We start from the raw sequence: 24,131 nt of genomic DNA, 5'->3' as shown, positions 1-24,131 counted from the left end.
TTTACAAACTAGAATGCCCACCCAAATCACACCCTGACCTAACTAAATAGAGAAATAAAAAGGCTCTCTATAGGTCAGGGCGTGACAGTAACAAACTAAATCTTACTCAACTAATAACTATACCTACCCGTCCTAATCCAAAAGACCCCATCTACATTAATAGACCTTATCTTAACAAATACACCTCACAAATACATAGCTAGTGGGTTATTTGCTAATGACATCAGTGCCCACTGCCCTACTGCATGTATCAGAGATACTAGGCTATAAAACCGTGACCCTCAGTTTTTCTTTAGAATTATACAATCAACACTTCTCAGAGCAAGCCTTTATCCATGACCTTTATTATTCAGAGCTTTTATCCGTAAACTGCATAATGGACCCAGTTTTAGCGTTCTCTGTCTTTTCATACATTTTTACCTTCATGGCTGATAAACACGCCCCGTTAAAGCGACTTAGGGTAAAAAAAATCAAACTAATCCTTGGTTCTCCTGTGATTTGAAAATCCTTTTTCTGCAAAAGAATCAAGCATGGGCCTTGGCGAGGAAACTGTTGAAACAGCTGATTGGCTGCTTTTTAGGCAATTGAGAAATAAATGGACCGGAGGAATAAAAAAGGCAAAATCTAGGTATTTTCTTGATGCTATGACAGTCTGCTGGTGATCCCGCTAAATTCTGGAAAACTGTNATAAATGGACCGGAGGAATAAAAAAGGCAAAATCTAGGTATTTTCTTGATGCTATGACAGTCTGCTGGTGATCCCGCTAAATTCTGGAAAACTGTTAACTCACTTAAACGAGGAAACTCCTTGACTTCCATGCCGAAGCAACTTACATCGGAATCTGGGATCATCAGTGACCAAAATGAAATTTGTGATGTTTTTAATAAACATTTTATTTCTGCTGGTTTTCTTTTTGAAAGAAAAAATGGCAACATGATCCTGACCGGTCTATTGTTCAGTCCCTCTGCCTTCAGCTGATGTAGAAAACAGTAAGCCGGTTTTTAATTTTCAAAAAGTCACAGAAGATGAGGTCTTATCTGCAATATCTGCTATAGATTCTAAGAAATCATTAGGAGCTGACAATCTGGATCCATATTTACTCAAGTGTGCGGCACCTATTATTGCTGGTGTAGTGATGCAAATCTTTAATCAAACATTTGTCGTAGGAAAGATTCCTAAATCTTGGAAAACAGCTTTTGTTTTCCCACTCCTCAAGGGAGGTGATGGTAGTGAATTGGATAACTATCAGCCCATCTCTAAGCTCTCCTGTTTGGCAAAAATTCTAGAGTCATTGGTGAATAGGCAACTACAATCTTTAATAACTGTTAACAATACTCTTTATATTAATCAATCTGGCTTCAGACCTAAACACAGTACTATTACGGCCACTGTACGTGTTGTAAATTATATTATAAATGCCCTAGATAATAGAAAGTACTGTGCAGCCTTGTTCATAGATTCATCTAAAGCTTTTGACACTGTAGACCATGCAATACTTTTGGGTAAGCTGTCGTCAATAGGACTAGGATTGGATGCCTGTCGTTGGTTTCATGACTATCTAAACGATAGAAGTCAGGCTGTTAGAGTCGACGGCATCCAGTCGGAACCATTGGAGTTGGTTAAAGGGGTGCCACAAGGTTCTATACTTGGTCCATTACTGTTCACTCTCTACATAAACAATATCAGTGATGAGATAAGAAAGTGTCAAATTAATTTATGTGCTGATGACTCTGTCATGTACTCTATCGCTTCAACGGCTGACCAGGCATTATCATTATTGGAGACAGATAAGATATTACAAGGGTCTTTTATACAGCTGAAACTTGTTTTAAATGCAAAGAAAACACATTTTATGATTTTTAATAAGTTCAAAAAAGTTGGTTGAAAAGACATGTGCACTTACGAGCTTAGATGGTTCTTGAATTATTCAGGTTTCTACATATAAATACTTATGGAAATGGTTGGATGATAAACAGTCTTTTAAAATGCACATTGACGAACTTTGTAAACTGCTAAAAATCAAGCTAGGCTTCCTCTATAGAAACAGGACATGTTTGTCCTCTACAAATAGAAGACAAATTGTGCAAGCTACTTTTATGTCTGTTATAGATTATGGTGATATTATTTACATGCATGCTACGGCATCAACACTTAAATCGCTGGATGCTACTTATCATTGCGCACTTAGGTTTATTACGGGTGCTAGCTACAGAACTCACCACTGTGTTTTATATCAAAATGTGGGTTGGACTTCGCTGTCCGTGAGACGAGAAGAACATGCTCTCGTGTTTGTCTATAAAGCACTTCTGAATAAGCTACTTTCTTATTTATCATCACTCATCAATATTAGAAATATAATTCCTAAAACCAGGTCTCAAGCATGGATTACACTTGAGACCCATGTGATTTCCACAGAGTTGGGTATGGCTGCCTTTTCCTGTTACGCTTCTTGCCTATGGAATAGCCTGCAGACTAAACTTAAACTTGAGACTCTTGTCCCCCTTGCCCATTTTAAATATTTATTGGAGGATTTTAATTTTTGTATTGCTTGTAACTGTTTCGGGTAATGGAAGTTCTTGTGCTGTTAGGGGAATAACCTATGTGTAAATGTAATCTGTTGCTGTATTTTTTTGTGTTATCTGTGATCGTTTTGTTTGTCTTGTTTAGTTTTTTAATCATTGTACCTAAACTGTATGTGTAAACATGTATACGCAGGGCCCAGCTGTAAAAGAGACCCTGGTTTCAGTCTGTGTTCCTTGTTGAAATTAAGGTATTGTGTTGTTTTGTGTTAATAACATTTAGACTACGTTATCCAGCAGGCTATGCGGGCGCGGGAGATGGTTAAAGAATGCCTTGCATGGCTAAATATTGAGTTGAAGTATATGTTCATTAAAAGTAGTTAAACCTACGCCCCGGTTTGTCATTATATAAGGAACAAACATAACAGGTATAATAATAATGTTAATAATAATAACAACCATACAGCTACAATACATGGAGTACAATAGTATCAGTCATTATACCCATAAAACCTAGCGGTAAACCCCGGAAATGGTTCTAATATTTTTTTCAATATTCATTTTTGCGTCTGGGATTTTAGAACTATTTCATATAAACTCTGTGTTTCATATTGGCTTAACCTGGCACGACATTTTGATAACCGCGCAAATCTCTCTCAGACATGGTAAATTGTATCAATATATTCACCTGTAATTACCTCCCAACATGAAACGCTAATTAGCCGCTAATGTGGCTTTCATAAAGAACTACACATCCTGTCGCAAGGTTTGACGTCATCCCCCAAGGCACATTTCTCCGTGCAACTCGTCGACAAATAGCCTAGCAAGTAACATAGATATTATAGGCGTTTTAGTTTCCCGTGTGTGTTCTCGTTCAGAATTTTTGAAATTGCATAGCTTGCTACCTTAGCGTCTTTAAATTACTGTAATTTATTACGTTACCCTCTGCCTTTGTAGATAACTAGCTAACCTTAGGTCGATCAGAAGCAAGGATGGTTATGTGCTATGTAACGTTACCGGATTGTAACCACTACTCCAATAAGAACATGTACATTTGATCGTTTCCAACCTCTGTAAGTGAGAGGCATCGCTAGAGCTGTGTGATAAGGTAAGCCCTGTTTACTAACTGCTAACAAACACATTTGGTTAGGTCAAAGATCTGTGGTAAGCTAGGTGTTTATGAAGCTGATCTGTAACGTTAGTTACGTGTACAACGCACGTTGCCTTATTTACAAGTGCAAATAATCAGCATAATGACTTCTGTGCCCTTTTTATTGATAAGTCTTTAGTGAGCTAGCCAGCTACTTTTTTCATGTGTGAACATGCTAGCTAGCATTAGCCCACCAGCGAAAGGATATTTAGCTAGCTAATTAACTTTAGCTCACGGTTCGTGTAGTCTGACTGCTTGATAACGTAGACCGGCACCATGGCAAGGATAGTTGGTTAGTTAGCATGTCACCACTTAGAGAAGTCTGACTACACTAAGTTAACTGTGAGTTAATGTTAACTAATTATCTAGCTAATGTCGCCGGATGGGCTAGCTAGTTGGGCACTTTGGTTGCTAGTTCGTTACATTAGCTAAAGTTGGCTGGCTAGCTCACAAAGCACTTGTGGACTCAATGTTTTCCCCATACAAAACACAGAAACGGGGTTCTTAAATGTTACCTTTTTATTAACAAGTCTTTAGTGACCTAGCCAGCTAGTTAACGTTAAGCCGGCTCCATGGATAGTTGGTTAGTTAACATGTCACCACTTAGTTCACCGTTCGTGTAGTCATACTTTTCTAACGTTAGCTAGCTAGTAAGCCAAATATATGTATAGTGATGCGCCTTGGTTGGCTAGTTAGCTACATTAGCTGGAGCTGGCTAGCTAGCTCACAAAGACCTTGTGGGCTCAATGTTGTCCTCATACAAATCACATAAACGGTTTTGGACCACAAGTGCATCTGTTGTAACGTTACATGATTAATCAAACGACCTGTGAAGTCAGTAAGACACGTCGGCAGGGATGGAAATTAATCTAGCCGGAGGCTAGTACTTCTCAGGCGGGGCTAGTAGACAATGTGCCAAATTAGCCTGACACGGCAGTGGCATTTTTCCTTTACAAACATCGCATTCCACAGATTTAGGACCTGAATGTAGAAATCGTGGTCTGCTGGCCGATGCCCAATATCCTTGTTACATCCCTAATTGCTGTTCAACTTTCAGACGATCCCCCTATAACTGTTGGTCATCCTCAGTGACCTTAAGGCTGAGGGTTTTAACTTTCCTCTTGAGAATTAGACTCAGACGTACAGTCATATAGCTCATTGCAATACTTCACCTCTTCCGGGATAATAGCAACCTTGACTGTCCTGATCATCTAGTTGAGCATTCCAGATAATTCCTTCATCTAAGCAGAAAAGTCTCATCCACATAATATGATTTTAGATGTACAGATAGACTGGGCTTTGGTCTATTTTACCGTTACTACAGTCACGTATGTGGGTTATGTTATTTTAATATAGATGTTACCATTTGTTTTTGTAATCAACTCAGCTAGTAAAAGTAACTTATTTGTTTTGTGTTTCAGATGGATGGACCGGAAACCCAGTGACAACACTCGGGTCTGTAGCTGTCATTTTCCAGTGGGAAAGAGAAATGGCTCTGTATTTACCAGAATAGGTAGTTCATCCACCATGGCAGAAGAGGAAGATCCAGACTGTGGATTGGGAAACAAGAACAAACAAATAGGATTGAGTGTTGAGTACAATAAACAATGCTTTTTTCTGTCCAGATAAAGATGGTGCTACAGCATTGGAAAAAGACCTACCACTGACCAAATGTCTCTTTGTTTTCCAGTCCAACAGGAGTGTATCCCTCAGGCTATCCGGTGCATGGACATCCTGTGGCAGTGTGGTCCGGTTGTGGAGATGGACTACAGCAGATTGAGCCTGTGGACAGACAGGTCAGTAACTCATCAAATATACAATATTGTGTAAAACATTTATATTTATTATGGATCCCCATTAGCTGCTGCCACAGCAGCAGGTACTCTTCCTGGGGTCCAGTGAAATTTAAGGCAATTTATACAATTTTAAAAACATTACATTCACAGATTTCACAACACACTGTGTGCCCTCAGGCCTCTACTTCACCACTACCACACATCTACAGTACTAAATCCATGTGTATGTATAGTGCGCATGTTATCGTGTGTATGCATGTGTCTGTGCCAATGTTTGTGTTATTCAGTCATTGAATCTGTAGATGCATCAACATTTTCCCCCCCCCCCAGTGTTTTAGACAGGAGGCGTGACATGCGGAACATCAGGCTCACACCACGAGATGCAGTGCAGGATCAACATCAGCCTCAGCAAGGAGATCTGCTGGAAGTGATGTACTCTCACTCTGAGGGTATGACATCATTTAAACATCACAGATAAAAAAATCCCACTATGCCCATTATACAATTCAATGTGAGTTGTGTTGTACTACTGAATGACACTGAGGAGGTGCACTAGGGCTGGGCGGTATACCGTGTTTTACTATATACCGGTATTTATGCGGGACCGGTTTTGGGTTTTTACTTCTATAACGGTATTTGAATGTTTGGTAGGTTGAATGTGATACCTATGTGTAACGTCCATTTAAAAAAAAAAAAATGTTTACTCTGCTACTTGAGTCATCCCTCTCCACGCTCTCTCCATGCCGATTTCCACACAGACCTAGTCCCACCCGTCACTCAAGGAGCGCATTTGTTGTTGCTCGACCACGAGACACTTTTGTTCAGTCTTCATGGTCAATTCAGCACATGCAACAACGTTGATTACAACGATGTTTCCTCTTTGATCTTAATATAAATCCACAAGTGTTCTATAATTACAATATTAGTTCGTTTCTTACATTTGCAAACAGCTAGTTTGTATTTTCTTAGAAAGTGAAGCTAAATGTTGTTAGCCACTAATGCTAATCGCAAGTTAGCTGGCAAACTAGCTAATAAAAGTACTGAGTCAGAGCAAATGTAGCTAGCTAATACAGCCCGATACCAGTACTGGTGGAGGCTTAAATCAGCATCTTGTTTGTACAACAGTATCTTCTAAATCAAAGAGGAATAGGCGAAGCATGAATATTTTGGCTACATGAATAAAGATTTAATGTAGCCAAAGATTATAGGGTCCCCTAGGAAACACTGAATATCACTTTGGTTCTTACCCTGTCACAATAACTCGTCCATGGCATTTTCATTCGTTGTCATTGTCAAACACTGTATTCAAAGTGCCCACTATTATTTGAATTCTAACCAATGAATTATAATAAACATTCTATTTCCATGATTCCAAAAGTTCACCTAAGTGTTTTGATCAAAATTGCAACATTTGGTTAAATATAAGGCCTCGTATTTTTGCCCATATCATGGCAGTGTGGAAATTATCTCAAATGAGTGCAGGAAATGCAGAAATTGATAGAAATGCAGGAAATTACTTTAGGTTGAATTGAACAGTATAAACCAATTCGAATGGGTCACGCACTACTCATGCAAATTAGGAACTTTTATTCATCCAAAACATAAAATACCATTCAAACATTTTAGAAATACCATGATGTGGTATTTTGGCCATATCGCCCAGCCCTAAGGTGCACTCAGACCAGCCTTTGTGATTGAACTTACCCTAACTACATTATTTTAGTTGGCTGCTTTGAACAACACTTGTTTGTAATATAACCTATTCTGGGAGCCTAGTGTGTGTGTGTGTGTGTATGAACTATGTTGAATATTTTTGGACCAGATACTGACAGGAGGAGCAATATGAGTCAGAGGTCGTCATGCTGATTGGGATGGTGATGGAGGCTTTGGTGGTCCACACAACGAAGAATCAGGTGTCACTTCCAGTGATTTGGAGCTGACCTGGTGCTGGTAAGGATTGTCTTCATTGAGGCTGTAAGACCCTACCTCCTTGATATAGAAATTATGTGACTTTACTGCCTCTTCAATGGTAAGGTCCCTTGCACCGTAGGGACACTTGACCTCCCCTACTGGGGCGGCAGGTAGTCTAGTGGTTAGAGCGTTGGGCCASTAACCGAAAGGTTGCTGGATCGAATCCCCAAGCTGACAAGATAAAAATCTGTTGTTCTGCCAAGGCAGTTAACCCACATGGTAGGCCGTCAATGTAAATAAGAATGTGTTCTTAACTGACTTGCCTAGTTAAATGAAGGTCTGTGCTGTGGTGCCCAACAGACCATCCGGTTGGGCACCAGGGATCCCAGACCCTGTGACCCAAAGCCTGCACATCCATTCCTGTGGCTATTTGCCTTGATGCCTCACCGGATGTTCTGGTGCCCTCCTCTACATTAGACAACACCCCATCCAATGACTGATCTGAGAACCCTTTTTTCTTAGCAGCAAAGGAGTAACACGCCTGGTCCTTACCGCTGCTCCGTCATTGCTGTCGTCAACCTCCCTCTCCTCATGGTGGGCCAGTTGGGAATGGTGCGCTGTCCAACTGTTTCCTGCTGCTCCACCGACAACGCCACGCCAACCAGGATGTCTGCATGCCCCAGGTGCCCTTGTTTTTTTTTAACAATATCAGGTACAGACAGGGAGGGTAGCGGTTGTTCTGGCTCAGGTTCAACAAGACATGCCATTCCACTGAACCTGCCCTGGAGATGGGCTCTCATGACAGATGGTTGTAGTCTTCGGCCAGGTACCGGTCCATTGACTGCACCTGGTTGGGTACGGCTGGCTTCCTCCACTCGCATTCTGCATCCGTATGGTCAATATTGTGAACCACCAAAAGGCTGCATGGCTCCACTTATGAGCTCCATGGAGCCATTCGTATGTGGTAGAGAGAATCATTGATTACATTATAGCTGTAGAATATATAAAAGATTTTCACAACTTTGGATTTTATCATTTAACATACCAATCATTTAAATGGGAAGGATCCTATAAATCAAGACTGTGAATGCATGTACCACTGAATAACTATATACTGTGTCTTTGAAGATTTCTCTGGTCAATTACAGTACAGGCTGGATGTCTAAACTAAGTACATTCTGAATGTCAATACATTTTTTTATTAGATTCATTCTCATCAATGACAACATTCTAGAACTGAGTTATCATTCATCGAAGTCTGTTATCCGAGGTAATCTGCTTAATGATTTATATCATTGGCTCTTTCTTTGTAGAATGACAGCTGTATAGAACACACTGTATTTATAACTTGCTCAAACTTAACTTAATAGCTACACTCACTGACACAATATAAACTTCATCCCTCGTGTTAGCCCTGACCAAACCGGGAAGCTGCACTTCTCCATATTTTTTAAAATTTTATTTAATTTAAACAGGGAGTCAAATTGAGATTTAAAAATCTATTTTACAAGAGAGCCCTGTACATATTACAATAAAAACATATTAAAACATACGTCTGTATAAAACAATATAATTCAGCACACAATTAACAAAAATAATAAAAGCAAACACATTCAACTACATAGAGGATCTCAGTCAATAATGTAAACTGCCTGAGTGACACCAGCACATCTAGCTGCAGTGAACTCTGCAGATTGTTCCACGAATTGGGCAAAGAAATAAAATGCGGATTTTCCTAAATCTGTGGAAACTGAAGGGATCTCTAATGTTATCCGTTCCTGTGAACGGGTTTGGTGACTTATGATTCTAGACTTAATTAATGAAGTTACATATGAAGGGAGTTTCTGTCATTGCTTTGTAAATAAATAAAAGAATGCAGCTCTCTTCTTACAGAGGTCCATCCCACATTTTTATACAGACTACAATGATCAGTCCTAACATTGTCCCCTGGGATAAAACGCATTGCGGAATGGTAGACTGTGTCCAAGGGTTTTAAAACAGGTTGCAGCATGCATGTAAACAATATCACCAACATCCAATACAGGGAGAAAGCGTTGCTTGAACAGTCTCTCCTATTTTTAATACCAAGGCATGATTTATTTCTATATTTTAAAAAAACATTCTTGGATTTTAGCTTCTTAGTCAGGTTTTTTTTATTTTTTACATGCGTTAAGAAGGATAACTTGTCATCAAGTTATCCTTCTGCTTGTCCATCACTCTGCGGTCCAACTCATCCCAAACCATTTCAATTGGATTAAGGTTGTGTGATTTGTGGAGGCCAGGTCATATGATGCAGCACTCCATCACTCTCCTCCTGGTCAAATAGCCTTTACACAGCCTGGGGGTGTGTTTTGGGTCATTGTACTGTTGAAAACAAATGATAGTCCGACGAAGCGCAAAGCAGATGTAATGGCGTATCGCTGCAGAATGCTGTGGTAGCCATGCTGGTTAAGTGTGCCTTGAATTTTGAATAAAATCAGTGTCGCCAGCAAAGCACACTATCACACCTCCTCCATGCCCCTGTATATTTATCTATTTTTATTTAACCTATTATTTAAATTAGGCAAGACAGTTAAGAACAAATTCTTATTTACAATGATGGCCTCCTTACTGTTTGCTCTGTAATAATTTTTTTAGTCTAGTTTATTTTAGTAAATACTTAACACTTGTTTTTCTTAACTATAATGTTGGTTAAGGGCTTGTAAGTAAGCATTTCTCCTGTTGTATTCAGCACATGTGACATAAGGTTTGATTTCATGGTGGGAACCACACCTGCGGAGATGATCCATTCACCTACTCTGCGTCTCACAAAGACACGGCGGTTGGAACCAAAAATCTCATATTTGGACTCATCAGACCAAAGGACAGATTTCCACCGGTCTAATGTCCATTGCTTGTGTTTCTTGGCCCAAGCACGTCTCTTCTTATTGGTGTCCTTCAATAGTGGTTTCTTTGCAGCAATTTGACCATGAAGGCCTGATTGGGCTCCTGAGTGGCGCACCGGTCTAAAGCACTGCATTGCGAAAAGCATCACTACAGACCCGGGTTCGATCCCGGGCTGTATCACAACCGGCCGTAATTGGAAGACCCATAGGGCGGCGCACAATTGGCCCAGTGTCGTCTGGTTTAGGGGAGGGTTTTTCCGGGGTATGCTGTCATTGTAAATAATTATTTCTTCTTAACTGACTATCCTAGTTAAATTAAAGGTGCATTTTTTAAAATAATAATACAAAAAAATCCATTAGGACATCCTCAGTTCAACCTTCCCCTTAACAAGTCCATCTTGCACTGGTCAAGAATCCTGCATAAAAAAACATATTTGGTCTAGCCTATTATTAAACAAATTCTACTAATATCCTTGTGAGTGTGGACTGTATTATTATGCATACTAGATGGACTGGTTACCTTATTCTATTCTCCAAAATGTCTATTCATGAGTCTAGGAGAAAACGTGTAGGCCTAGACAACGCTGTTGGTTCATTGATTGTGCAGTGTGGCTAAGCCTACAATTAAAGTGACTTTGAATAAACTAGTAATATGGATTTTATTTTTTCATAGGCTGACATTACCTTTTGCTACAGAATATCTCACCACCACACGTTTCCATCTTTTCCTCTCTCTCATTCCTTTATCCAACGCCCAGAGAGAGGGGCTGGCAACAGTTTAATGACATATTTTTTGTCGTGAAAACATGTTCTCGCACAGAGTTCACTAGCTTTCCAAAATTAAGCACCATTTCAGGAACAGGGTTGCAGAGCCCATGGCATACAGAGTTTGGGCAGAATATCAACTCTTATCTTCACATTACCAAGACCTTATCAGCCCTCAAAAACTTCAAGTGAGGACTGGGGGTTAGTCTGATGAACCAGACTACCCAATAATCCCCTCCATGTAGTCTAACTCTCCACACACAGACACACGCACACATGATATACAATAGATATTGTATTGATTATGTACAATTACAAGCAATATGCTTTAACTGATTGAACAGGCATCGTTTTTGTACTCATTTGTATTATGGATTTCACATATGCCCTTTTGGGCTTCGAACCTCACCTGCTGTCACGTATAGGCAGGGAGCAGGTGTGGAAGGAGAGTTTTAATAACAATGATGAAAGGCAAATGAGCAAAACAGGAGAAGCGTACTGAACATGAAAACAAAAACCAATAGTGCCCGGCGACTGCGGGCTAAATAAAGGAAAGGTAATCAAGGTGATGAAGTCCAGGTGTGCGTAATGATGCAGGGGGAGTAGGTGTGACGCCTGCACACCGTTTTTAATATTTTTTATATGTACTGTTTTGTCTTTCACTTTTTCTTTTGTGCGAATAAATAAACCTAAACCCGAGAGGCTGCATGCTCCTCAAATAGTGGCCTCCTTTCACTATTCAAGTGCATATGGATGAGATGTCTTTATTCCCCTGACCCATGGGTCATTCTAAACTAATTTGACATGTTAGACTGAGGCAAGCAACACAGCGCAAGCTTTTTTTTGTGCTACTTTCTCAAATCCTCAATAACTTAGTTGCATCATGCAGCACATGTATGTATTGATTTCTAAGACATTCTAACTAAAGTTGCCAAGCGACTCTAAGTCTAGCGTATAGGACCTGTTTCAAAGTATCCCTTTTATGCTCAACATAGCCACTTGCTCCGGAATGGGAAAAATATATTTTCTATTTTATTCAGCAAAGTTCAATTACATTCTTCTTACTATAAAATATATAATAACGCCATGGGACTTATAAGCATATGTTGTCTGCTAAATGAACAAGCATACAGGCTATGGCATGTCGCATAGACAGATGACATACAGAAGGCCAACTCATATTCTGTTCTTTCTTTGTTGTGATGGTGTATATTAAATTGATTTATTAAACTTTTTTTAAGTAGATGTTCCAGCAGCTTGTATGGGTTTGGCCAGGTTAGGGTTTGTCCGGGGTAGGCCGTCATAGTAAATAAGAATGTGTTTTTAACTGACTAAAATAAAAAATAAATGCATGGAGACCCAGAGATGCTAAACGTGTTGATATTAATTAACGGTCAATTACTGTGATACAAGCAGTCTTTGGCATGACAATAACCGGCTGACAAAATGTCATGACAGCCACAGCCCTAACTCAGGTTCACGTTGAATGTTTATGCTGTACTGGGGCCTTATTAGGTCCCTGGAGTAAAGCGTTTGTGTGTCTCTAACACCTTTAATTGTTAGAATTCCTTAGAGTTTTGGACCTCATTGTTCCAGAGCCTTGCATACAGGTGATAACAGAACCCTCTGGTGTCAGAAACTTAGCCAAGTCAAACTAACATCATTAAAGAGTTGTCCACTTACTCAGTAGAGACAATATAGGCCCAGTGACATCATTCACAGGGCACAGATATACTTTTGCTGATGTAATATGCTCTTTAGGAATCATGCAGACTAAAGTGGATCTCCTATTTGATATATTTTGTTGTCATTTAGCAAATTCTCTTAACCCTAATTGCGCCTGTAAGTCGCTCTGGGTGAGTGCCTTGCTCAAGGGTACATTTTTCACCTAGGCTCAGGGATTTGAACCAGTGACCTTTATCTTACTGGCCCAACATTTTAACTGCTAGAATATCTGCCTCCTGTTTTTGACTTTTGTTTTTATTAATCTTGTATTTATTGTATTGATATTATTTATTGTATGTTCATAGGGCTCCCCTGCAAATGAGATCCCGGTCTCAATGGTGACTCACCCTGTATGAATGAAAGGGAAATACAAAAATCACAGTGTAGTCGATGTGTTTGACACCTTTAATTGATATCAGTTTGTCTCTGTGAATGGTCTGTCCTCTGACAAATCAACTGTACATTTCGGTGTTCCTCAAGGTTCCGTTTTAGGACCACTATTGTTTTCACTATATATTTTACCTCTTGGGGATGTTATTCGAAAACATAATGTTAACTTTCACTGCTATGCGGATGACACACAGCTGTACATTTCAATGAAACATGGTGAAGCCCCAAAATTGCCCTCGCTAGAAGCCTGTGTTTCAGCTAATATTAGGATGTGGTGGTGAAACCTTCTACTTTTAAACTGACAAAACAGAGATGCTTGTTCTAGGTCGACAAAGAGATTTCTGTTAAATCTGACAATTCTCTTTGATGGTTGTAAAGTCGTCTCAATAATAACTGTGAAGGACTCGGCGTTATTCTTGAGCTTATCTCTCTTTTGAGAACATATCAAGACTGTTTCAAGGACAGCTTTTTTCCATCTACGTAACATTGCTAAATCAGAAATTTTCTGTCCAAAAATGATGCAGAAAATTAATCATGCATTGTTTACTTCTAGGTTAGACTACTGCAATGCTCTACTTTCCGGCTACCGGATAAGCACTAAATAAACTTAAGTTAGTGCTAAATACGGCTTGCTAGAATCCTGATTAGAACCAAGAAATTTGTATCATATTACTCAGTGCTAGCTTCCTACACTGGCTTCCTGTTAAGGCAAGGGCTGATTTCAAGGTTTACTGTATACATATAAGCGTTACATTGGGCTTGCTCCTACTATCTTTCCGAGTTGGTCCTGCGTACATACCAATCGTACGCTACGGTCACAAGACGCAGGCTCCTAATTGTCCCTAGAATTTCTAAGACAAACAGGGGGGGGGCGGGCTTCTCTATAGATTCCATTTTTATGGAACAGTCTGCCTACCCATGTGAGAGACGCAGACTCGGTCTAACTTTTAGTCTTTACTGAAGACTTATATCTTCAGTAGGTCATATGATTGAGTGTAGCCTGGCCCGGAGTGTGAAGGTGAGCGGAAAGGCTTGGAGCAACGAACCGCTTGCTGTCTCTGCCAGGCCGGTTCCCTCTCTCCACTGGGATTCTCTGCCTCTAACCCTGTTCACAGGGGTCTGAGTCATGGCTTGCTGGTGTCTTTCATGCCGTCCCTAGGAGGGGTGCGTCACTTGAGTGGGTTGAGTTACTGACGTGATCTTCCTGTCTGGGTTGGCGCCCCCCTTGGTTTGTGCTGTGGTGGAGACCTTTGTGGGCTATACTCGGCCTTGTCTCAGGATTGTAAGTTGGTGGTTGAGGATTACCCTTAGTGGTGCGGGGGCTGTGCTTTGGCAAAGTGGGTGGGGTTATATCCTTCCTATTTGGCCTGTCCGGGGGTTTTTCGGATGGGCCACAGTGTCTCTGACGCTCTGTCTCAGCCTCCAGTATTTATCTGCAGTAGTTTGTGTCGGGGGGGGCGTATGGGTCAGTATGGTTACTGGAGTATTCTCTGTTTATCCAGTGTCCTGTGTGAATTTTAGAGTATGCTCTCTCTAATTCTCTCGTTCTTTTTTTCTCTTGAGAACCTGAGCCTAGGACCATACGTCAGGATACCGGGCATGATGACACCTTGCTGTGCCAGTCCGCCTGGCCTTGGCTGCTATTCCAGTTTCAACTGTCTGCCTGCGGTTACGGAACCCTACCTGTCCAGACCTGCTGTTTATCAACTTTAATGATGGCTATGAAAGCAACAGATTTATTCTTGATTATTATTTGACCATGCTTGTATTTATGAACATTTTGAAAATCTTGGCTCTCTTATATTCTCCTTCTCTTTTCTTTTCTCTCGGAGGACTGAGCCTAGGAAATACGTCGGGACTACGCGGCCGTGGTGACTTTTGCTGTCCCCAGTCCGCCTGGCCTTGCTGCTATTCCAGTTTCAACTGTTCTGCTGCGGTTATGGAACCTTACCTGTCCCAGACCTGCTGTTTTTCAACTCTTATGATCGCGTATGAAAGCCAACTGAGATTTATTCCTGATTATTTATTGCATATGCTTGTCATTTATGGAAATTTTGAAATCTTGGTCTCTCTAATTTTCTCCTTCTCTCTTTCTTTCTTCGGAGGACTGGGCTAGGACCATGGCGTCGGGACTGCGCCGTGGTGATCCTTTGCTGTCCAAGTCCGCTGGCTTGCTGCTATTCCAGTTTCAGCTGTTCTGCCTGCGGTTATGGAACCGCTACCTGTCCCAGACTGTTGTTTTTTCAACTCTTGATGACGGCTATGAAAAGCCAACTGAAATTATTCATGATTATTATTTGACATGCTTGTCACTTATGAAACATTTTTGAACATCTTGGCATAGCTTCTGTGATAATTCACACACGGCACAGCAGAAGAGGATGCCCACTATAGCCTAGGTTTCTTCCTAGGTTTTGGCCTTTCTAGGGAGTTTTTCCTAGCCACCGTGCTTCTACACCTGCATTACTAGCTGTTTGGGGTTTTAGGCTGGGTGTCTGTACAGCACTTCGAGATATTAGCTGATGTACGAAGGGCTATATAAAATAAAATTGATTGATTGATTGAATTGGTAGAGTGATATGTGTCATTATGACAGAGCCCTGCATGTTTTGAATAATATGTGAATATGTAAATGTATGACTTGTGTACTAACATTACAGTTTTCCGTAGAGCATGTAATATGTTGTGTATTTGTCTCTAAATGAATTTCCATGTAAATGAACAATACAGTCTATGGTATTGTAGTGCTAACAGAACCCTCTGGAATATGACAGAACAACTACAAACTAGATTTTTTTTAAATAAAAATTGAATCAAAGTTTATTGGTCACGTACACAGATTGCAGGTGTTATGGCAGGTGCAGCAAAATGCTTGTGTTATTAGCTCCAACGGTGAAGTAGAATGTAGCAGACATACAAGAAATCAATAAATAACCAAGTAGATATATTAAGAGTGAGAATATCAATAGGTGGTGTGTATAGACAGAAAATGGTATGTACAGTAGTATGTACAGTGGGGTCCTACATGATTGACACCCTTGATAAAGATGAGAAATAATTACTGTATAAAATAAATAATTAAAACATTTGAAATATTATTTTATACTAATGCAATTTTCTAAAAAGGGGTAAGGGTGAAAATGATTGAGACTTTTTAAAGTTTCTTACAAATAAAGTAGTCAAAAGGTTAGTATTTTTAGTACCATATTCCTAGCACGCAATGACTAAATCAAGCTTTTGACTCTACAAACTTGTTGGATGCATTTGCAGTTTGTTTTGGTTGTGTTTCAGATGATTTTGTGCCCAATAGAAATTAATGGTAAATAAAATTTTGTTATTTTGGAGTGTTGCTTGTTGTAAATAAGAATATAATATGTTTCTACGTTAATGTGGATTATAAACTGGGTGGTTCGAGCCCTGAATGCTGATTGGCTGACAGCCGTGGTACAGTGCCTTGCAAAAGTATTCATTCCCCCTTTTTCCTATTTGTTGCATTTTACATTTACATTTAAGTCATTTAGCAGACGCTCTTATCCAGAGCGACTTACAAATTGGTGCATTCACCTTATGATATCCAGTGGAACAACCACTTTACAATAGTGCATCTAACTCTTTTAAGGGGGAGGGGGGGGTTAGAAGGATTACTTTATCCTATCCTAGGTATTCCTTAAAGAGGTGGGGTTTCAGGTGTCTCCGGAAGGTGGTGATTGACTCCGCTGACCTGGCGTCGTGAGGGAGTTTGTTCCACCATTGGGGTGCCAGAGCAGCGAACAGTTTTGACTGGGCTGAGCGGGAACTGACTTCCTCAGAGGTAGGGAGGCGAGCAGGCCAGAGGTGGATGAACGCATGCCCTTGTTTGGGTGTAGGGCCTGATCAGAGCCTGAAGTACGGAGGTGCGTGAGGGTGATGTTGCATTATAACCTGTAATTTAAATTGATTATTTCATGTAATGGACATACACAAAATAGTCTAAATTGGTGAAGTGAAATTAAGAAAAAAAATAGACTGGTGTGTTATACTATCATTATATATTATATATATTCCTATTTGTTGCATTATAACCTGTAACCAAATAATCAATTTAAATTTTCATGTAATGGACATACACAAAATAGTCTAAATTGGTGAAGTGAAATGAAGAATATATGTGTGTATAGCGGCAGCTGCCACGGATGCGTGGAGAAACATCTGTTCCTCAACATGTCTGTCTTCCGCACACCAAGGTTCCTCCTGGTCCCACAGGCCCTCAGCGTGTCACTGTACAAGAGAGGGGATCAAGCTACGAGGCCGAATGCAGGCTAGTGGTGTTCCAGTTAGTTCAGCTAAAACTAGAGCCCAGATACCTCACAGCGCTGGCAGAGAACTGGCGTAAACCGGGTCGTAACTATGGACTGGTGCTGGACCTGCTGCCACATCCAGGCCACACACTGACCACGGACACCTTCATATCCCACCACCCGGGGGAAGGCTGTCCCGTTCCAGTTGAGGGTTACCTGCCCACTGCCATTATTGTATGTAATTATCCAGCAAACCTGTTCAGCTCAGCTGCTGGTAATCATGAGGTAGCAGTTGGCAAAATGGAAGAGCCTCACTGGTCGCTGTATCCCTAATTATGAATAAACTATTTACTAATCCATTACAAATTCTTTAGTGTAATACCCATTCTCTATATTCACAGCATCTAAGAGAGCTGCTCTTAAGTGATCCCTGACCTGTCAGCAGTGATGTAGTGTTGAAGTGTCTGCTGCAGTCTCTCGCGCTGTAGTTTTAAATTATTCACGCATATAATGTAGTTATTTCTAAATGTGAGTATCTATCTGAGTAGCATTTTGCAAATGTGGAATTAATAATAAATGGTTAAAACTGTAAATGCCTTACAAATGGTTTATAACTGAACATTATAACGTGTTACCAATAATTGCATATTCTTACATTTGACCATCAACTACTTACACAATTTAGTTAGACCTGGACGGTATCATGCAGTATTGTACATTTCAACTTTACAGTGCTTGTTGTGTCCAAATTACACCACTAGAGGGTGATGTTAGACAATACATAGAATGACTCAAGACATTCTCGAAATGTACTTTTAGTATACTTTAACAGGCTTTGGTATTTGGAATATACAACCCAAAATGACTACAATGTATTTTATAAAACAAGCTTATGCCTTCTGCTAGTCATTCTATTCCAATCCAGACAAATCATTCTGTATCAACACCACATGTATCTATGATGACAACACTGAGATAAGTAATGTCAGCGTATTGTTACATTAAAGATGAAATTACAACAATTGCATAACATAACTATATCAAACCTATGTTTGTCAAATTTAGGAATAAAAACATAGTACTATCAATGCCATACCTTCAGAGTTAAAATATGTATAGCTGTCACTTTGAACCATGGATAAAAGAAAGCATAAATTATTGGATTAATTAAGGAATTAACAAGTGGCAGAAAACGGATGAAAAGTGATACATTTTCACTTACAAAAGACAAAAAAAAGAAAACCAATAGAGATGGAATCCAACAAATGAAATAGTTGATAACAACAATAGACAGAGTTTTTGCTGCTTTTCTCTCAGACTTATTTGTCTGTGCAGTTTTAACACCAGACACACTGACAGCCTCTTTTGAAAATACCTTTCTGGCCTGTGAGCTGGCCACCACAAAGATTTTCAAATAAAGTGTTATAATAATAGAGCATGGGACAACCATTGTAATTACAATTTCAACGATATTACTCCAGGATATTCCTTCAACAATAAAACATTCATTCAAACACCGACTGGGTACCTGTACATTTACAAAGCTTTTTATAATAGCAGCACGGTATATGATACAACAACACCAGGTAATGGATATAKYACACATSATTCTTGTTATTGTTATTTTAGAGTGGTACAATAAGGGATCACACACAGCAACATAGCGGTCAATAGATATCAAGACCAAATTGCCCAGAGATAAAGAAGTACAAAATAATGCCATATATAAATGAAACACACAGAAATATTCCCCAAAACCCCAGCATGATTCCATTATTGCTACAGTCGTTACTGGTATCACAATCAGTCCCACCAGGAGATCTGCCCCAGCCAGAGAGAGGATGAGCAGGTTGGTTGGAGTGTGGAGCTGCTTGAAGTGAGAGATGGAGATGATCACCAGTACGTTCAAAAACACTGTAACAGCTGAAATCACTGAGAAGAAGATGTACAGTGTTATGTAGATAGATGTCGATAGGAAAGCCTTTCTGCAGGAAGAGTTTCTGTCTTGAAAACAGTATTGAACATCTTCATGTTCCTCCATTTGTAATAAAAGGTCAAAATGATGAGGTCCTGCTCTTGCTTGGTCCTGTGTGTGACCCTGTCAGGTCCYCCTTCTGACAAACTCTGAYCTCTGCCTCTCTATTTATCCCTGAGTTACTGACAGACACTCCCCTCTCCGGAGTCTCTCTGCATGCACACACACACACGTGATCACACAAATTATCTAATGTTTAGATAAACAAATAATTTATGATGTAATGTATGAGAGGATTGGATGTTTCTGTGCCCACCTAGCCTGTCCTTTCAACCTTATTGATAGTTAGAAATGAGGGAAAAGATACATTTTCTCAACTTAGCATTTTACAATGGAAAAAATTGTATGGGTGATGTTTTGGTCACTCAAAGGCTATTTTATATGGGAAATAGAATAACTGTGCAGACTAACTGGTTTGGGTGATGTCAGTGCTCAGTTTGGACCATAATCCACAACCTCAGGAGACATGACGGCATGCCACATGTCAGCTGGCCAGTGTTTAAGAAAGTTGACAGTTGGGAAGTTGACAGTAGGGAAGTTGATGAGATAGCTTAAGTCTATGCTGCTCTTCAAAGACAAAACACAGTAACTACGAATTCAGGTATATTATCTGATTAATGTGGTATTTAGTTTCCTGAGACAAGAACAAGCCAGTTGATCAGAAAATATCATGCAGTGTCAGAAATTGGTGTCTGTCTAGACAGAAAAAGTCAMATTTTGCTGTAAAATAAATTACGTAGTTACTGTGTTTTGCCTTTGTAGGGCAGTATGGGGTATGCACTATAGCARATGCAGTCAAAATGAATAGTGGCATTACATATGAACATTCCATAGACTTATAAAAATGTCCATCTGAACTAAATTATGAATAGTACTTCTTCAAGTTGAGGGAGACTTTGTCTCAGTTACATCATGGTGACAAACACTATTTGTCAGACATCAGAACAACCACACTGTATTCTGACCCAATCACCCCTTAATATTGTTTACCTTTTCTGGTGTGTTGTTTTCTCTGATTTAAACAAAAAAGACGAAGTAATGTAATTTCCATTTCATTTAGTTGAATCAATCATCTCAAAATCACTTATAAAATAACCTTTCGGGAAAAAATGACAACTCTATTGGAATAATTCACTATTAGCCATTTAATCAAGTTAGCCCTGCTCAACAGCTTCAATGGTAGCCCCCAGACCCTGGCACAAGGACCATCTATAATACAAGTATAGCTACTGTATTGTAACAATAACAAATTGTGTGAATCACACTTTTGGGGCATTAATATTTATGACCTTGAAGTGCTTGACACTTTAAAATAARATTCAGTAATCAAGCATTTACAGGCATTTACAGTTTTATCACCATTTAATAATCATTACTCCCACATTTGTTAAATGTTAGTAAGCTAGGTATTCTTACATTTGTAAATAACTTTTAAATTATGTATTAATGAGTCATTGGATTGTGTATATTTAAACCATTTACTAATCATTAGTACTAATCAAATAGCCTGCCACACTCACATTATACGGTACATATTTTATTTTTTTAAGGGGGGGGGTCAGCTTTAATATTGCAGATAGATTGCTGCTTCCATCAATGTAATTGACTGCATCATTTCCAATCCCCCATATATCTTTTGATATGCTCTAGGTCATTTTGAAACCTTCAATGTCTTCCAATGGCATGTCCAACTTATTGTCATATTAGTCAGAAACATTGATTATAGTGTATAAAAGTGTAAATCGCATAATTTTGGTAATATCTCACAAAAAAAATCAATATTTTTTTCATTTAAGTAACCTATTATTTTCCTAGATCACTTGTATATTTGACTGTTGAGTTGAGTCCTGCCCACTAACGGGATGGTTACGCCAGATTTGTCATGCACGGAGAAACAGCTGCACTGATTGCGCTCTAACCAATCCTATGACAGAACCTACAGACAGTGAGACAGACCTGCAGCACCTCAGACATGTTTACATAAGACAACACATCACCAATGTTATGTTGAAAGATCACTTGACCCCTAAGCCCTTTATGGAGTGGCCACTTTGATGTGTTTGATAGGGATCACTCCAGTCTGCCACTGACAATTGAGACGATGTGCACTTGCATCCCAACTGCCACTTGTCAATATTTAAAAATTCAAAACCCATTTGTGAGCATCTTGTGTTACGCCGCAACCTGTTTTGTAACATGAAACACTGCCAGACAGACGCATACAGTAATAGAAAATGAAAACGTTGTCAAAACGGAGAGGTCGCCATTCCGCAGAGARTTTATACGTTGATTTATCTAGCTGTCCAAAGTGTTACTAGCTAGCTTCATAACAGCGACTTTATAATAGAAAGTGACAAAGTTAGCTGATTTAGGTAATGTGGCCTAGATGTTCAATGTTCCTGCTAGCTGCTAGCTAGCGTCATTGACAAACACAGGGATGGAACTTAGCTAGCAAGCTAGTGATTTTCCACATTGATAAACAACATATAGCTTGTGCTGTATTTACTACAGTTTGACAGCCTGCTGATGAAGTTGTAGACATGTTCTCAGAAATCAGTCATGAGCYCAGCAGRAGCTGACTCAATACTGTCTGCAGTGCACTGACTATAGTTTTCATGCAATTTTTTTAAACTTGAGAAATACTGCACCAAACACCTTAGCTAGATGTAAACTTCTAAATTAATGACAGATTTCTTGATTTATCTTAATTCGGACTATTTTGACGGTGAAAGGTTGCTACCGTTACTCAAGATTGGCAATCAARAGTAACTGGTCCTCTGTAGATCAGTTGGTAGAGCATGGCACTTGCAAAACCAGGATAGTGGGTTCAATCCAAGTCACTTTGGATAAAAGTGTCTGGTAAATGGCATATGGGTATGATGTAGCGAAGTTAAGCCGTCATTTGGCTTTACTTTCCACTTAATATGGAGATATGGCCATGCGAATCCTACCAATCAGAACCGATAGAGCTGGTTGGCGGCCATTTTGGAAAACTGGTTAAATCTGCAATGGCACTAGACATATTAATTAAGACCTTTACTTGCTTTCTGCATAGGCTAAATGGTCTCATCATAAAGGCATTTAGTTAAAATGGGTTACATCTCTCTCTGCTGTACATAATGCATTCCTATGGGATTCTATCAATAGTGATGTCTAAAGGCCACATTTAGTTTAAATGGGTTACATACTCTGTAATTATTGGGACAGTAAAGCATATTTTATTATTTTGGTTCTATACTTCTAAAGTTTGTGTTTTTTTGTTTGTTTATCTGCGTTGTTTGTAACTTTTTTTAAACAATTTTTGTACGTAATGTTGCCTCTACCATCTCTTATGACCGAAAATAACTTCTAGACATCAGAACTTCGATTACTCACCACAGACTAGCAGAATCCTTTTTCGTCTTTCATGACTCTCACGAGCACGAGGCGGAGGATATACTGCTCCCTCGGGAACAGGCCCCATTCACAGTGATCTGTGTGAAGAGGAGGCGGAGAAAGAGAGGCCGGAGGACGGGCTGCATTCTGATTAGTAGGAGGCGATCGAATAAACTCCCACTCCCCTCAATTCTGCTCGCAAACATGCAATCTTTGGACAATAAAATGCATGAGTTATTGGGAAGATTAAACTACCCATCGGGACATTAAAAACTGCAACATTTTATGCTTCACGGAGTCGTGGCTGAACGACGACAATATCAACATACAGTTGTTATACGACGTATCGGCAGGATAGAACAGCGATGTCTGGTAAGACAAGGGCGGCGGTCTATATATTTTTGTAAAACACAGCTGGTGCACAAAATCTAAGAAAGTCTCGAGCCATTGCTCGCCTGGGTAGTTTCTCATGATAAGCTGCAGACCACGTTACCTACCGAGAGAGTTTTTGTCTATATTCTTTGTAGCTGTTTACATACCGCCACAGTCAGAGGCTGGCACCAAGATAGCAAACAAGTGTCGTGTCTTTGACTATGCCAGATTGATTGCTATGACATGCTATTCTACTAAAAATAATTTCTCCGTAATTAATATTACCTGATTGAACTATTCATGTAAATATTAATTAACTAGAGAGGGACACCACGAAAGAATATTTATAGAGCTGTTATCTTTCGAATAAACTCTTAAAGATTTAGTAATATTTTACTAAATAGCAGTCACATTAATCGTCATTTTATTCCGTCTCATCTGAAAGTTGTAAGTTCCTTGATTATCTGCAAGAATCCTGGCTAACAAGTTTGAATCAGCAATACAAAATTGGGTTTAATTATTTATTTACTAAATACCTAACTAATCACACAGAATCACACATATAAATTAAAATCATAACTTGATCACAAATTACGTCATACAGAAACGTCCCTAGCGGGCGGAATAGATATGACAGCTTGTTACACAAAGGAAAGGGGCGGGATTTTAGTGAAAGAGCGGGGACTGGAACAGGGCCGAAGCTGTGCTATCGTAAATACAGTATCTTATGCATTCTAAATTACCGCATTTGAAAAGGAAAATGCAATACATATTTACTCTGAGCTGCGCTTCAGTAGTTGGTGGTAGATGGAAGGCCGTATCGCCAACCCGAGTCCTCTGTCCTTTGGAGAATGTCTCTGGTAGTCACGGGATACGTTGTAGTAACGTTGTGTGTGGAAGACGGGATACTCGGACTGTCCTTCCTAACTGA

General features: G+C 39.6%; 2 protein-coding genes across 2 annotated transcripts in view; one reads left to right on the top strand and one right to left on the bottom strand.

Moving 5' to 3' along the window:
• Positions 1-5,817: 5,817 nt before the first annotated feature.
• Positions 5,818-24,131, top strand: part of LOC111959635 (trace amine-associated receptor 13c-like) — a 38,126-nt gene continuing 19,812 nt past the window's right edge. The window contains exons 1-3 of the mRNA XM_070437642.1: positions 5,818-5,914; positions 7,310-7,415; positions 7,899-8,059. Of these exons, the coding sequence (XP_070293743.1) occupies positions 5,818-5,914; positions 7,310-7,415; positions 7,899-8,059 (364 nt within the window). The remainder of the gene's footprint in view (positions 5,915-7,309; positions 7,416-7,898; positions 8,060-24,131) is intronic.
• Positions 18,503-19,459, bottom strand: LOC111959634 (trace amine-associated receptor 13c-like). Its single transcript, XM_023981355.2, has one exon. The coding sequence runs from the start codon at positions 19,457-19,459 to the stop codon at positions 18,503-18,505; it is 957 nt and encodes a 318-aa protein (XP_023837123.1).

Source organism: Salvelinus sp. IW2-2015, linkage group LG36 (assembly GCF_002910315.2).
Source record: "Salvelinus sp. IW2-2015 linkage group LG36, ASM291031v2, whole genome shotgun sequence".
NCBI lineage: Eukaryota > Metazoa > Chordata > Actinopteri > Salmoniformes > Salmonidae > Salvelinus > Salvelinus sp. IW2-2015.
The sequence above is the reverse complement of the archived record's forward strand: the minus strand, read 5'-3'. Positions and strand labels throughout refer to the sequence as shown.